Source organism: Euleptes europaea, chromosome 3 (assembly GCF_029931775.1).
Source record: "Euleptes europaea isolate rEulEur1 chromosome 3, rEulEur1.hap1, whole genome shotgun sequence".
Classification (NCBI taxonomy): domain Eukaryota; kingdom Metazoa; phylum Chordata; class Lepidosauria; order Squamata; family Sphaerodactylidae; genus Euleptes; species Euleptes europaea.
Genome location: NC_079314.1, coordinates 33,314,712 through 33,327,317, shown reverse-complemented (window position 1 = coordinate 33,327,317; position 12,606 = coordinate 33,314,712). Strand labels below are relative to the sequence as shown.

General features: G+C 45.2%; 1 protein-coding gene across 1 annotated transcript in view; it reads right to left on the bottom strand.

Moving 5' to 3' along the window:
* Window positions 1-12,606, bottom strand: part of LOC130474743 (bone morphogenetic protein 8B-like) — a 37,675-nt gene that overhangs the window by 923 nt on the left and 24,146 nt on the right. The window contains 5 exon segments of the mRNA XM_056846439.1: window positions 3,053-3,163; window positions 4,772-4,851; window positions 5,615-5,809; window positions 7,482-7,630; window positions 8,775-8,967. Coding sequence (XP_056702417.1) covers window positions 3,053-3,163; window positions 4,772-4,851; window positions 5,615-5,809; window positions 7,482-7,630; window positions 8,775-8,967 — 728 coding nt within the window.

Here is a 12,606-nt window from a genome sequence, read left to right as displayed (position 1 = left end):
CCCAAGGTCACCCAGCTGGCTTCATGTAAACGAGAGGGGAATCAAACTCGGTTCTCCAGATCAGACTCCACCGCTCCAAACCACCGCTCTTAACCACGACACCACGCAGGCAGGCAGTTTCACGCGTCTGGCACCTGGGCTGCAGCAAATGACCAGCTCAAGGGGAGTCCTTTCAGTTAATTTTGCACCTGAGACAGTAGCTGGAGCCAGAGCAAGGGGCGCCATTTTGTCTGCTTGCTGGATTCTCTCTTGTTGCCTGCCTGACTCAGCTCCGTGCCCCACACAAACTTGTACAAGGGGCGGCAACAGCAGGCACGGGGCAGTGGCTAACTGAAGGAGGGAAGGAGGTGGAGTGGGGCACAGAGCTCAATGCCAATAGAAAGCCACTCTGAAGTTCAGGGGAAAGGGGCAGGAAGGATAATGACTCTGTGTGTTAAGTACCATCAAGTCGCTTCTGACTCATGGCGACCCTATGAATGGAAGTCCTCCACAACGTCCTATCTTTGACAGCCTTGCTCAGGTCTTGCAAACTGAGGGCTGTGGCTTCCTTTATAGAGTCAATCCATCTCTTGTTGGGTCTTCCTCTTTTCCTGCTGCCCTCAACTTTTCTTAGCATGACTGTCTTTTCCAGTGACTCTTGTCTTCTCATAATGTGACCAAATTAGGACAGCCTCAGTTTAGTCATTTTTGCTTCTAGGGTCAGTTCAGGCTTGATTTGATCTATAACCCGCTGATTTGTGGGGTTTTTTTTGGCAGTCCACGGTATCTGTAACACTTTCCTCCAACACCACATTTCAAAGGAATCTACTTTCTTCCTGTCAGCTTTCTTCATTGTCCAGCTTTCACACCCATACATAGTCATAGGGAATACGATGGCACGGATTATCTTGATCTTGGTTGCCAGTGACACATCCTTAAACTTCAGAATGTCTCTGAGCCACACTTAATTTTCTACAAGCACAGCAAGGCTGTGTTGCGCAGTGGTCAGTGTGTCCACCCAGAATTCCAGAGACCCAGGATCTAATCCCCGCTCTGCCAAGAAGCTTACTGGGTAACCTTTGGCTAGTCCCTTGCTCTTTCTCAACCTGACCTACCTCACAAGGCTGTTGTGCAGACAGAATGGAAAAAGAAAGAACTATGTTGTAAGCCACTTTGGGTCTCCGCTGGAGAGAAAAGCATTATATTAATAAATATACCAATAGTGAGCACTGCAAATGCAGGATGATTGTGCATTTTAAATGTCCCTATACTTTTCCATGCCCAAAGTGACCAGTTCATTAACACATCGTGCACTCAACTGCACATGCTCTCCATCCTTAAGCTGTCCTGCCAGAGAAGTAAAACCACAAAAGAGCCCCACACTAGTCAGAGTCCTCTGGAGCAGAACACCCAACGCAGCTGGCTGACTTTGGATGAGGCTCTGTACCTCGTGGGAAGCCCCCTGGGATGTTCCCTGAACTTCCTGGAAGGATTAAAAACACATTCCCAAGAAAGTGTGAGGACTTTAGGGCAGCTTGTGCTCATGATGGTTGCCAAGAAGCCCCTGAGAACAGTCTTGGCTATTGTCAGGGGAAGGCCTCTGGCTCAGTGGTAGAGCACCAGCTTAGCATGCAGAAGGTCCCAGGTTCAATCCCTGCCATCTCCACTTAATGGATCTGAAAGAGGTGACGTGAGAGACCTCTGCCTGAGACCCTGGAGTGCCGCTGCCTGAGTAGACAATATTGACTTTGACGGACCCAGGGTCTGATTCAGTCTAAGGCAGCTTCGTGCGTTCATGCGCTGGGGTAAGAATCCCTCTCCAAACCCTCCCTCAGCCCCGGAGAGGCCCCAGAAACTTGTTCCGTGCGTGCCTCTTGTCTCGGCCTGGTGCTTCTCCTGGTGCCAAAGTGGCAGGAACTGAAGCTCTCCCCTTGTCCTTGAAGGGGTGGTGAGCTCTGAACTTCAAAGGCTCCGCTCTGCCGAGGGCTGCCAAACATGTGTGAGCCATTTCTTTCAGGCATGTCAGCCTCTCTTTGGAGATGCGAATCTCTCCTTGCACCCTGGCCTTTCTGGCTCCCCCCTCAAAGCTCATAGCCCTCTAAGGTCACTTCAACATTAACTATTATTTGAAGCGTGGAGGGTGCGCGCTCTTAACTCTGGGCCCGTTTCTTCGTGCAGATGCTACTGGAGGAAGGCCCAGATTCAGGCCTGCCTTGAATTCACCTTTGAAGAGTCCCACAAAAGTTATTGGCGCACAAGAACTTTTAACTAATCCACTTTCCTGCACACAGCAAGTTCACCCTTGACGGCCCGCAAAGAAGCAGTTTTTCTAGAGGGTCCTTATTTGCTCTAGCCTGGCCACTTCCCCTCTAGAAACCAGGTAGAAGAGAAATTGGGTTCCCTCAGGCCTGGCCTCTCCACATGGGCTCCTCCTTGGGGTGGGGGGGCTTCACAGAAAAGTGGGTGCCAACGTCATAAAAGTAGGCCTCAGCCATTCCTACAGGACGCACCCTTTGAGTGAAGATAGCCCAGCCCAGTTCCCCAAAACAGAGAAGGGAAGGGAGCCCTCCTGGCAGAGGAAGAAAAGATTTTTCAGAGAATGTGGAAAAGAGGGTCTGAGCAGTGGCCTGATGTGGATGTTTCCCCCCCCCCTCATCATCCCATCCCATTTCTTATTTATTAAGGAATGCCGAAGAGTGTCTATTTGGCCAGAACCACAGCACGGTACCCTATTTAAACGACCCATTAACTCCCCTGATGGAATGGCATTTAGTCTAGCCAACATGAATGATTGTCCATATCGTGGGATTGTAAGAAAACTCTCCTAATAAGAGCATTTGTCCTTCTCCAGCCAAAGAACGTGGATGCAATTGTTGCCCCGGACAGTGGAGTAGGGAATGGACACATTTCTTTCAGTCCACTGCTGACTTGGCTCAAATAGATTTTGTGGTTCTTTGAAACGCTACAAAACCCCTCCAAACCTGCTGGAGAGGAAGACATGCAGGTACGCTGCTAGCCACAGCCCCTCTGAAGACCCCCCATGATCTGTGGCCCTCTCCAAACAGGTACTGACCAAGGACTGGAGGATGGCGTGGTTGGTGGCGTTCATGCAGGAATCCAGAGGGAAAGCACAGTCTCCTTGGCAGTAGAAGGCTGAGTAGCCTTGGGGGGCGATCACCCAGTTCTGAAAGGACAAGGCAAAGGAGCTTCAGCACAGACTCAGACCTCTTCCTTACTCTAGGCAGCTTCGGCCTACCAACTCATGAGGAGAGGAGCCCACACTGGAAGAAGAAGAACGTGCCGTTGAGTCGCAACCGACTCGTGGCAGCCCCAACCTTGGGGTGCTCAAGGCAGGAGATGAGAAGAGGTGGCTTGCCGTGCTTTCCTCCACGTAGCAACCATGGACTTCCTTGGTGGTCTCCCATCCAAGTACTGACCATGGAGGCCACTGCTTACCTCCCAAGCCCTGACGAGCTCGGGCCACTGACTCATGTCGGGCCACTGACTCTGTTCATAGCTTCCCACCAGGAAGCTATGAACAGTGCCTTTGCGCTGCATTTTTTAGTATATTGTTGGAATATACAATGTCTGGTGTACAAAGAAGAAGACAAGAAGACCCTGCAGGGGGCAGCAAGAAGACAGTCAGATATGATAGTGAGGTCAGCACCTTCTCTCCTGTTGTGTCTTTCCTTGTCTGTCTCCATATTGCTACTCTTAGGGAAATATCCTGCTTAGAATCCTAGTTGGAAGGGATCACCATGGTCATCTAGTCCAACCCCCTGCACAATGCAGGAAATTCACAACTACCTACACCCCCAGTGACCCCTACTCCATGCCCAGAAGATGGCCAAGATGCCCTCCCTCTCATCATCTGCCTAAAATCATAGAATCCGCATTGCTTACAGATGGCCATCTAGCCTCTGCTTAAAAACCTCCAGGGAGCTTACCACCTCCTGAGGAAGCCTGTTCCACTGAGGAACTGCTCTAACTGTTAGAAAACTCTTCCTAATGTCTAGATGGAAACTTCTTCTTGAAGGCTCCACACTTACAGTGCAATCTTAAAGAGAGTTGCTCCAGTCTAAGTAGATTCATTTCAATGGGCTTAGACTGGAGTAGCTCTGCTTAGGACTGCACTGTTAGGATCCTAGCTACATACTACATGAGAAAGAGACTATCGCTGTCTCTCTTTACTATCAAGTATGTTAGTTTCTGAATATAGCTTTATCTGTACTTCAATCAGGTTGCGCACCTTTGCTGTGTTCAATACTCTGCCAACGTATATAAGTTTATGTTTCCCTTTCAAATGGGCGATTCTTAATAGCTGAGTTTCTTTAACAGCAAGAGGCCCAAATTCCCACACATGTATGTACATGGGTTTCCCAACCTGAAAGGGCTCTGTTTCAGTTTAGGAAAACAACACCGGGAACCAGTCATGCTGTGGTTCCAATCTGAATCTGGTCTCCACACAAAAAAGCTTGGGCCTCTCACTTAGTTTGAAGCAACAGGCAGACTCCTCTGCTGATGAGGACTTTAGACTTAATGGGAGCTTTTAACTAAATTAAATTTATTTATTGTGGTGCATCATTTTGGAATTGCTGCTTTAACACCTATTGAGCAACCAGAATTAATATGCTGCATATTAATCTACCTTGAACTCATGAGAGTCAGGGAGAGAAAGAGAGTGACAGAGAGAGATCCAACAGGAAAGGGACAATTTTAGATTCTTGCTTTTCCATTTTCCTGGTGATTAATGCAACTGCTGAAGGAAAAAAGAATACTCCTTAAAAATTACCAGCCATCCAAGGTCTTGAAAGCTGACGTACAACTCTTCTCTCCTGCACACGTGCTTCCCTTCAGAAGGATGAACGTCATCTGGGGGAGAGGGTCACAAAGCAGTCTCAAAGAATGACGGCTTGAACACAGTTCACTGGCTTTACAAGGGGAAATGGGCACTGCCAAGCCAGTCCAGCATGCTGAGATTTCTTTGCCACAGGCAAGAAGGGATGACAATTCTCCTTGGTGAGTCTGCAGCCTCAGTTTGTGTCAATGGCTCTGCCAATTGTCCTGGGGGTTGACATGGATACATACAGGAGCACACAGCTTTCCAGGAAGGGTACCACTTGGGGACACAGCGATGATCTGTTCTCCTTGCTGGCTAAACTGTTCAGCTGTTAATAAATTTGAGCTCAGGAGCTGCAGAACAACTTGTGCTGAGCAGCTGCATGTGCCGCACATCTGCTATGCACAGGTTGTGCTTGTAGAAGGGGAGGGATTTAAGTGGGATATAATGCCACCCTCTGGAGCAGTGGGATAGAGTCCACCCTCTGGAGCAGTGGGATAGAGTCCACCCTCTGGAGCAGCTGTTTACTCCAAGGGAGCTGAGCTCTGTAGTTTGGAGATCAGTTATAACACCGGGAGGTCTCCAGACACCATCTGGAGGTTGGCAACCCTAATCTAGCACCAAGGGCTATGCGCATGCTGCAGCCCTTTCTGCGTTCACACAGGGACAGAGAACTGGAGCCAAAAGTAACTCCTGAAAGGATACCAAACTGATTCAACAAATGACTCGGAGAGGCACTTCCTTTTTACTCTGGGGCCAAGTTAGACTGCCCCAATGAAAGCACATGCTTCTTACCGAACGATCCCGGAAGTCTGTTCGCATATGGGAAGCTGTTCATCTTCTTGTGCTGCTTCTTCCTCAGCTGCCTAACACCTCGGGGGACCCTGGCTTGGCTTTGGCTTGCCCGGAAGAACGTCACCACGAAGGGCTGCTTGGAGCGTGGCCCGTGGCGACCCAAGAGGCCTGCTAATCCAGGATCGACGCTCTGCCCTACAAAATCCAAAAACCGAACCCTTTCCACTATGTTAATACTGCAGTGTCACGTTAACAGGTGTGGTTCATCTGTCTGGGGGTCAGGGTGTAGGGTCTCCCACTAGTAAGGCCAGGGATCCCCAAAGAGACAACCAGATAATTTTTATGGTTGTCTTCTATTGGTGTTAAGCGTGTGCCAGTTGTCACGATACACAAAACTCTGCTGTTCGCTTGAAGCAAACATTGCGTCATACAGAATTCTTTGTCACATTTAGATTTTCAAATTAAAAAAAAAAGGATGGACCGATTTAGCCCACTGTTCCTCCAGCACCCCTTCCCAGGGCCAACTGCCCAAGTGCAAAGAACGATTTGGGGGAAAGATTGTAACACTAAGTTGAATCTCAATTTGTTTCTCTGTTGGAAAGCAAGTCTTGCTTTTCTAGGGATTTCCAGCTTGAAAGGTATCGTATTGTAACACACATATAAAAATCTTCAAAACTGCCCTGTTATCGTTGCACCGGGAACTGGAATTTTTGCTTTGCTAGTGGTTTAGGCCTCATGGAACAGAGTCTTTGTTTATGTCTGAACATCTTAAGAGCAAAATCACACAAGCAGCTGGAAATCCACCTTCCTGACCAGCCTTCAGCTGACTCAGATGCCCGATAACTCATACTTTCAAAACTGCTTTGCGTTTTTTTACACACACCCATCAGCAGAGGAAGGGCTGAGAAATGCTTTTGGTGGCACAGGCAAATTTGCTGAAAGCCTGAAGAAGAATTCTTTGTGACTCAGAAGCTTGCTTGCGGACTGTTTTGGTACTACCTGGCCTGCAGGAAATTATTTTCCTCCTTTGGTATGATCAACGAAGCCCTGTGTGCACCAAAAGAAAATGATCCCATGCATGAAACTTCCGTGTGAGTATGTCTCTCTTAGGGCAGAATTGCACCCAATGTATCTTTCATTAATCCCTTTAATTCATTTACTGTATTGGATTTTTCGGCCACTCTCCCTGACTAGGTCAGGCTCGGAGCAGCTTACAACCATGTAAACAATTAAAACAGTCTTAGCATTACAATAGTAACAAAAGTTACAATAGCAATAGTCAAATAAAACTGGCACCTTCGATCAAAGCTGCAATAACACAGCAATAATGGCTGCCACAAGAGGCGGAGCCAACCACAAAGTGTCAAGGAACGAGGCCATGCGTAACTCTAATAGTAACTCTTCAGCATTTCAGGTAGAAGCTCTATTTAACAGGATGCTTTTTAAAACAGAGACGTTGCTTTAAAATGTTTTCTTGCAGCTTCACTATATGAATAAGGGTAAGATCTTTGCGCTGTGGTGGAAGCTGCTGCTGACGTCACTTTTTAAAAGCTTGCACACCGAGTCAGATCTTCAATGGCCAATCATACCTCCTCCTGGGCAAACACTCTCCTGGCCCCCTGACTTTCTAAAAACACTTGGTGGGTGCCAGGAAAAGTGTTGGCGGGTGCCACGGCACTCATGGGCACCATGTTTGGGATCTCAGCGGTAGCTACGCATGTACAAAGCTCCATCGAAGAACCTAATTGTGGAACTACATTGAACATGACGTTCTACTCTTACTCTCTGCAGCTTGCGAGAAACAACTTTGTCTCTAAACAGGGTTCTTAAAAACAAAAAAAGGCTAAAAATTGCACAGGGGCCTTACCATCGTCCTTTTCAACGTAAAGTCTCAAGGCCAGGTTGTATTTGCGGTCTAACAACCAATGATTACTGGCAGCTGCGACATCAAAAGCCAGCCAGCCCTCCGTCCCAGCCGGAAAATCCTGAAGATCCAAAAGGAATAACTCCGATTCTCTAAGGCAGGGGAGAGAGGAAGTGAGCGCAGGAGACTGAAACGGAACGTGAATGTTTTCACCTCTGCTTCCTCCCCCCAAAACCAAACTGAGAAAGGTCCTTATTCAAAAATCTTAGGCACGGAGCTATGAAGTTATTTTTTAAAAATAATTTTATTAAGTGGTTCTTGTAGGTTATCCGGGCTGTGTAACCGTAGTCTTGGTATTTTCTTTCTTGACGTTTCGCCAGCAGCTGTGGCAGGCATCTTCATGAAGATGCCTGCCACAGCTGCTGGCGAAACATCAGGAAAGAAAATACCAAGACCACGGTTACACAGCCCGGATAACCTACAAGAACCAATGAACTCTGACCGTGAAAGCCTTCGACAATTTTATTAAGATTAACAATAATACAATAAAACAGCATTAAAAACAAACTTATTTCCAAACAAACATTGACCAGTACTTATAAAACCTATAAAACATATAACTTTCTAAATAATCACTCTTTTTATGAACCATCACCAACAGAATATAGACTTTTAAGAGTGTTCTCCATTCTGGATATTGTGGGATTCCATATTTCATCTAATTCCTCTATGTTTTTGTTATTTTGATAGTAAGTTAATTTAATCAACTTTTTGATTAGTAAGTTAATTTAATCAAATCTCCCTTACTTTGTCGAACCAGCTATTTAAATCTGGAGAGTTTGTTCCTTTTCCAGCATCTGGCAAAATTTATCCTTGCTAATGTTACCATATGGAGGAATACATCAAGAAATTTCTTATTCATAGTTGGTAAACAGTTTAACAAGGTTATTTCTGGATTGGATCTATGAAGTTATTAATACCCAAAGGTACCTACAGCTCTCCTTCCTAGTCTTCCTCCCCCCCCCCCCCCAAAAAAAAACTCCACTTAACTGAGGCCTTTTACTCACAGGTTGTTTCCATCGTGATCACCCCCCAACTATTTTGGGGCTTGGTTTCCAGTGCAAACACGTGGAAAAGTACGGGATCTGCACAAGAACACAGCCCAGTCATTTCAGGAGAACATGCACAAGAATACTTCCTGGTAGATTGGGGCTGACCGCCTTTCTGTGATTTAAATGTTCAGTACTGGAATTAATTCACAAGCTCCCTTTGGACCGCTTGAGAGCACTGCTGTACCTGTTGGGGTGATCTTGGACAATCTCATAAATGCTGATGTGTAGGGTCTGATTGACGTGGCGAATGACACTCTGCATCTTGTAAATGCGGAACTCAGCTGCCATTACAGACTCCCCCGTTGGGATCTGGGTTAAGTCGAACCTGAACTCCTTCCAGTATGGCTTTTGATAGAAGATATCTCTGTCCAGTTCAACTGAAACAATTAAGATGTGAACTTGACACAGTTAGACTTTTTTCCACATAATGATGCTTCCCTAAGGAAGCCCTGTTACTGCTGCAGCGGCTAATGGAACAGGGCTTCCAGATGGCATCTTTCCCCTCATTTTCCCTGCCCCAGTCCCTATGGTGGCCATCTCCTCACACACATTATGGGGGGCTTTGCCCAAAGTTTTTTAAAAAATTGGTAGTTGACATATCGCCCTGACTCAGGGCCAGGCTAGCTTCATCTCATATCTCAGAAGCTAAGCAGGGTCGACCCCAGCAAGTATTTGGATGAGAAACCTCCAAGGAATACTAGGGCCATGACACGGAGACAGGCAATGGCAAACCACATCTCTTGCCTTGAAAACCTCTCCTGGGGTTGTCATAAGTCGGATGTGATTTGACGGCAAAAAAAGTTGGCATATCAATATACCATTATATCAATATACCAACTGCTGATTAAAAAAAACATTATGTCAGAATGTTTGGAGGTATATATATTCTTGGAAGGATCATTGGCCTTGTATGCTTGGCTGTTTCCCTCGCGGTCACCCTCCGACGTCTTCGGGTCTTTGTTTTGATTATGCATGCCATTTCCGACCGTCAGAGGTTGCCTCGCTCTCCCCCTGCGTTTCCCCGTGTTTCCCCTGTGTTTTCAAATTCGAAATAAAACAGGCCTCTGAAAACGCGGGCAAAAGGTGAAGAAACGCAGGGGGAGAGCGAGGTGACCTCTGATGGTCAGAAATGGCATGCATAATCAACATAAAGACTCAACGTTGGGAACTTCCGGTGGTGCCGCTGGAGAGAGCACTCCATTTCCCCAGGCTGTCCTGGGAGAAATCCAAGTTTGCGTTATTTCTGGGGTACATAGATACCCCAATCCGACCCTTGCAAGTGGGTTGGAAAGCAGGAACTCCCTGCAGCCCGCAAACGCGGTTTGACCTCCTAGGTACTCTGAGGGGGCTTTTTTAAGCCCCTCGGAGTCCTGGACGCCGGTCCTGCGAGGGCACTAGGGAAGGACATCGCCAAAACGCAACTCTGGCCTCAAGCTCTACCCTCCACCACCTTATTACCAGCATAAGGACTACATAAAGAAAAGAACCTCACCTCTTGACACCCAAGTGAGTACAAAGAAATCTGCGTCTACTTACTGGAATATTTGAACAGACGGGGGGTTGATAAGAACATTTCTGAGACCCCCATTCCTCCTTAATTCGAACTGAAAAAGTTTGATCTGAGTTAGTCATCGGGATTAGCGACAGGACCTTTATCAAATTGATCAGCCTAAACCATAACAAAGAGTCGGAAGGATACCTTTTAGATTGACAAGAACTATCACCAATGAGAAGGTCCGAGGGAAGGGGAGGGTGATCTTTCTTCCTGATTTTCCGGCGAAAAGAATTTCCTGCCACGTTTGTAGTAAGGGAGCGCCTGGAACGGAAGACTCTCTATAACACCCTCTCTATCATCGGAACTAAAACAACTGGAAGCAGCTGTGGGACTGAATATACGTCGCACTCGAGTTACATTGAAATCATTCCTGAAGGAATAACCATCGAGAAGAGGCGGTAGAAGGTCCGCAGCACTTGCAACTTCCGGTATACTTCCTGATCAACCCGATCTAGAGCGACCGAAAAAACTCACTGGTATTTTAAAACTTTAAAATGCAATTTTAAAGCCAATTTCGACTCTTTTCAACCCGAAAAAATTATTAGGCTGATGTTTGAATTATCATTTTTTAATCAGCACCTTAAAGGCCCTGTCTGTGGACATGTATTTTACCAGCTTTTTTTGAATGTAAATGTCTCGACCCCGCTCTGGCTCACTACACAGCCCTGCCTATACTAAACTAAGGGACTCTTTACAAACCTCGACCATGGAAAAAAAGTTACAGGATATGCTAACTAAACAAACTGAGGCAACAAATAAACAGTTTGAACAGATGTCTACACAGATGGCACAGTTGACTTCTATGATGACAAATCTTGGTCAAGCATCCCAAGCTATTAATCAGAAGTTGGATGTGGTCACTGGAGACTTGAAAGAAGTAAAAACTCAAATGACTGTTATGAAGACAGATATGCAAGCGATGGATGTATCAATTAAGAAAGTGATGGATGAGCACAAGGACACAAAGAAAAAATTAACAAGCCAAGAAAAACAGATTGAAACAATACAAACTGATCAGATGGCGGCAAAAAATCAAATGGCAATGATGGAGATGAGAGTGAGAGAGACCAATCTTCGTATACGCAATTTTCCAGATATGATGGGAGACAATAAAGAAACTGCAATACCAAACTTGGCCTACTTATTTCAGATAGATGAACAAGAATTAAAACAAGCCATTAATAGAATATATAGGATACCATTACCTGCTAGAATGAGAAGATCTAAGCCAAGAGATTTGATGATAGTGTTTTATGACACCAGAGTTAAAGATAAGATTATGAAGATTCATTATGAAAATCCAGTGTCAGCAGGAGACTCCTCTCTTATACTACTGAAGGATATTCCAAGGCATCTACTCTCACAGAGGAATAACTACAAAGACTTTGTGTCTACACTGAAAGCTAACGGTATCAAATACCGTTGGATTATGCCACAAGGTTTGGCTTTCACCTACAAGGAAGTGAAAACGACAATTCTATCTCAAGCAGATGTGGGGAAATTTCTGAGAAAATATAAGATGGACCTTAAAGAATTACCTGGAGAGAAGGAGGAAGAAGAAGAGGAAGAAGAAGAGGTACAGGGTGCAGAAGGAGGTACCAAATTATAGACTTTTTATTTTGCTAAAAAATACTACATTATGGCAAAAGCAATTTCTTGGAATGTAAATGGATTGAATGAGAAAACTAAAAGGGCTAGAATCTTCAAATATCTACAGAAATATAAATACTCCCTAATTTGTCTACAAGAGACCCATATAGCTTCAAAGCATAAAAAATACTTGGAGAAACAGGTGCTTGGACAAGCATTTATTGCTTCAGCTAAAACTAAAACAAAGGGAGTGGTAATCTATGCCCACCCCAATCTTTGTCCAGAATTAGTATATAAAGACAATGAAGGAAGAATTGTAATTATCAGAACTAAAATATTGGGACAAAGGACAATAGTGGTTGGAATTTATGCACCCAATGAAGGGAAAAAACCTTCTACGAAAAATTACACGATTTGATAGCCCAGCACGCAAAAGACCAAATTTTATTGATGGGCGACTTCAATGGAATTATTCTCCCATCTCTGGACAAAAAATCAAAAGCAAAAGACATCAATGATGGATGCTTGCCTAAAACTTTCTTTACCATGGCTTCAGAATTAGAATTACAAGACATTTGGAGAACAATGAATACAACAGCTAAAGAATACACCTTTTATTCAGCAAGACATGATTCACACTCCAGAATCGATATGATATGGGCCAGTAAATCAATCTTCACGCAACTACGTAAAATTCATATCTTACCTAGAACTTTTTCTGATCACAATCCTGTTACTTTTCATTGGAACAATAAACAAGCATTTAGATGGCGAATGAATGATAAACTTTTAAAAGACAACAAGATACAAAAGGAATTACAGGCTTTAATGAAAGACTTTTTTGAAATTAACCTTAATGGGGAAACTTCTT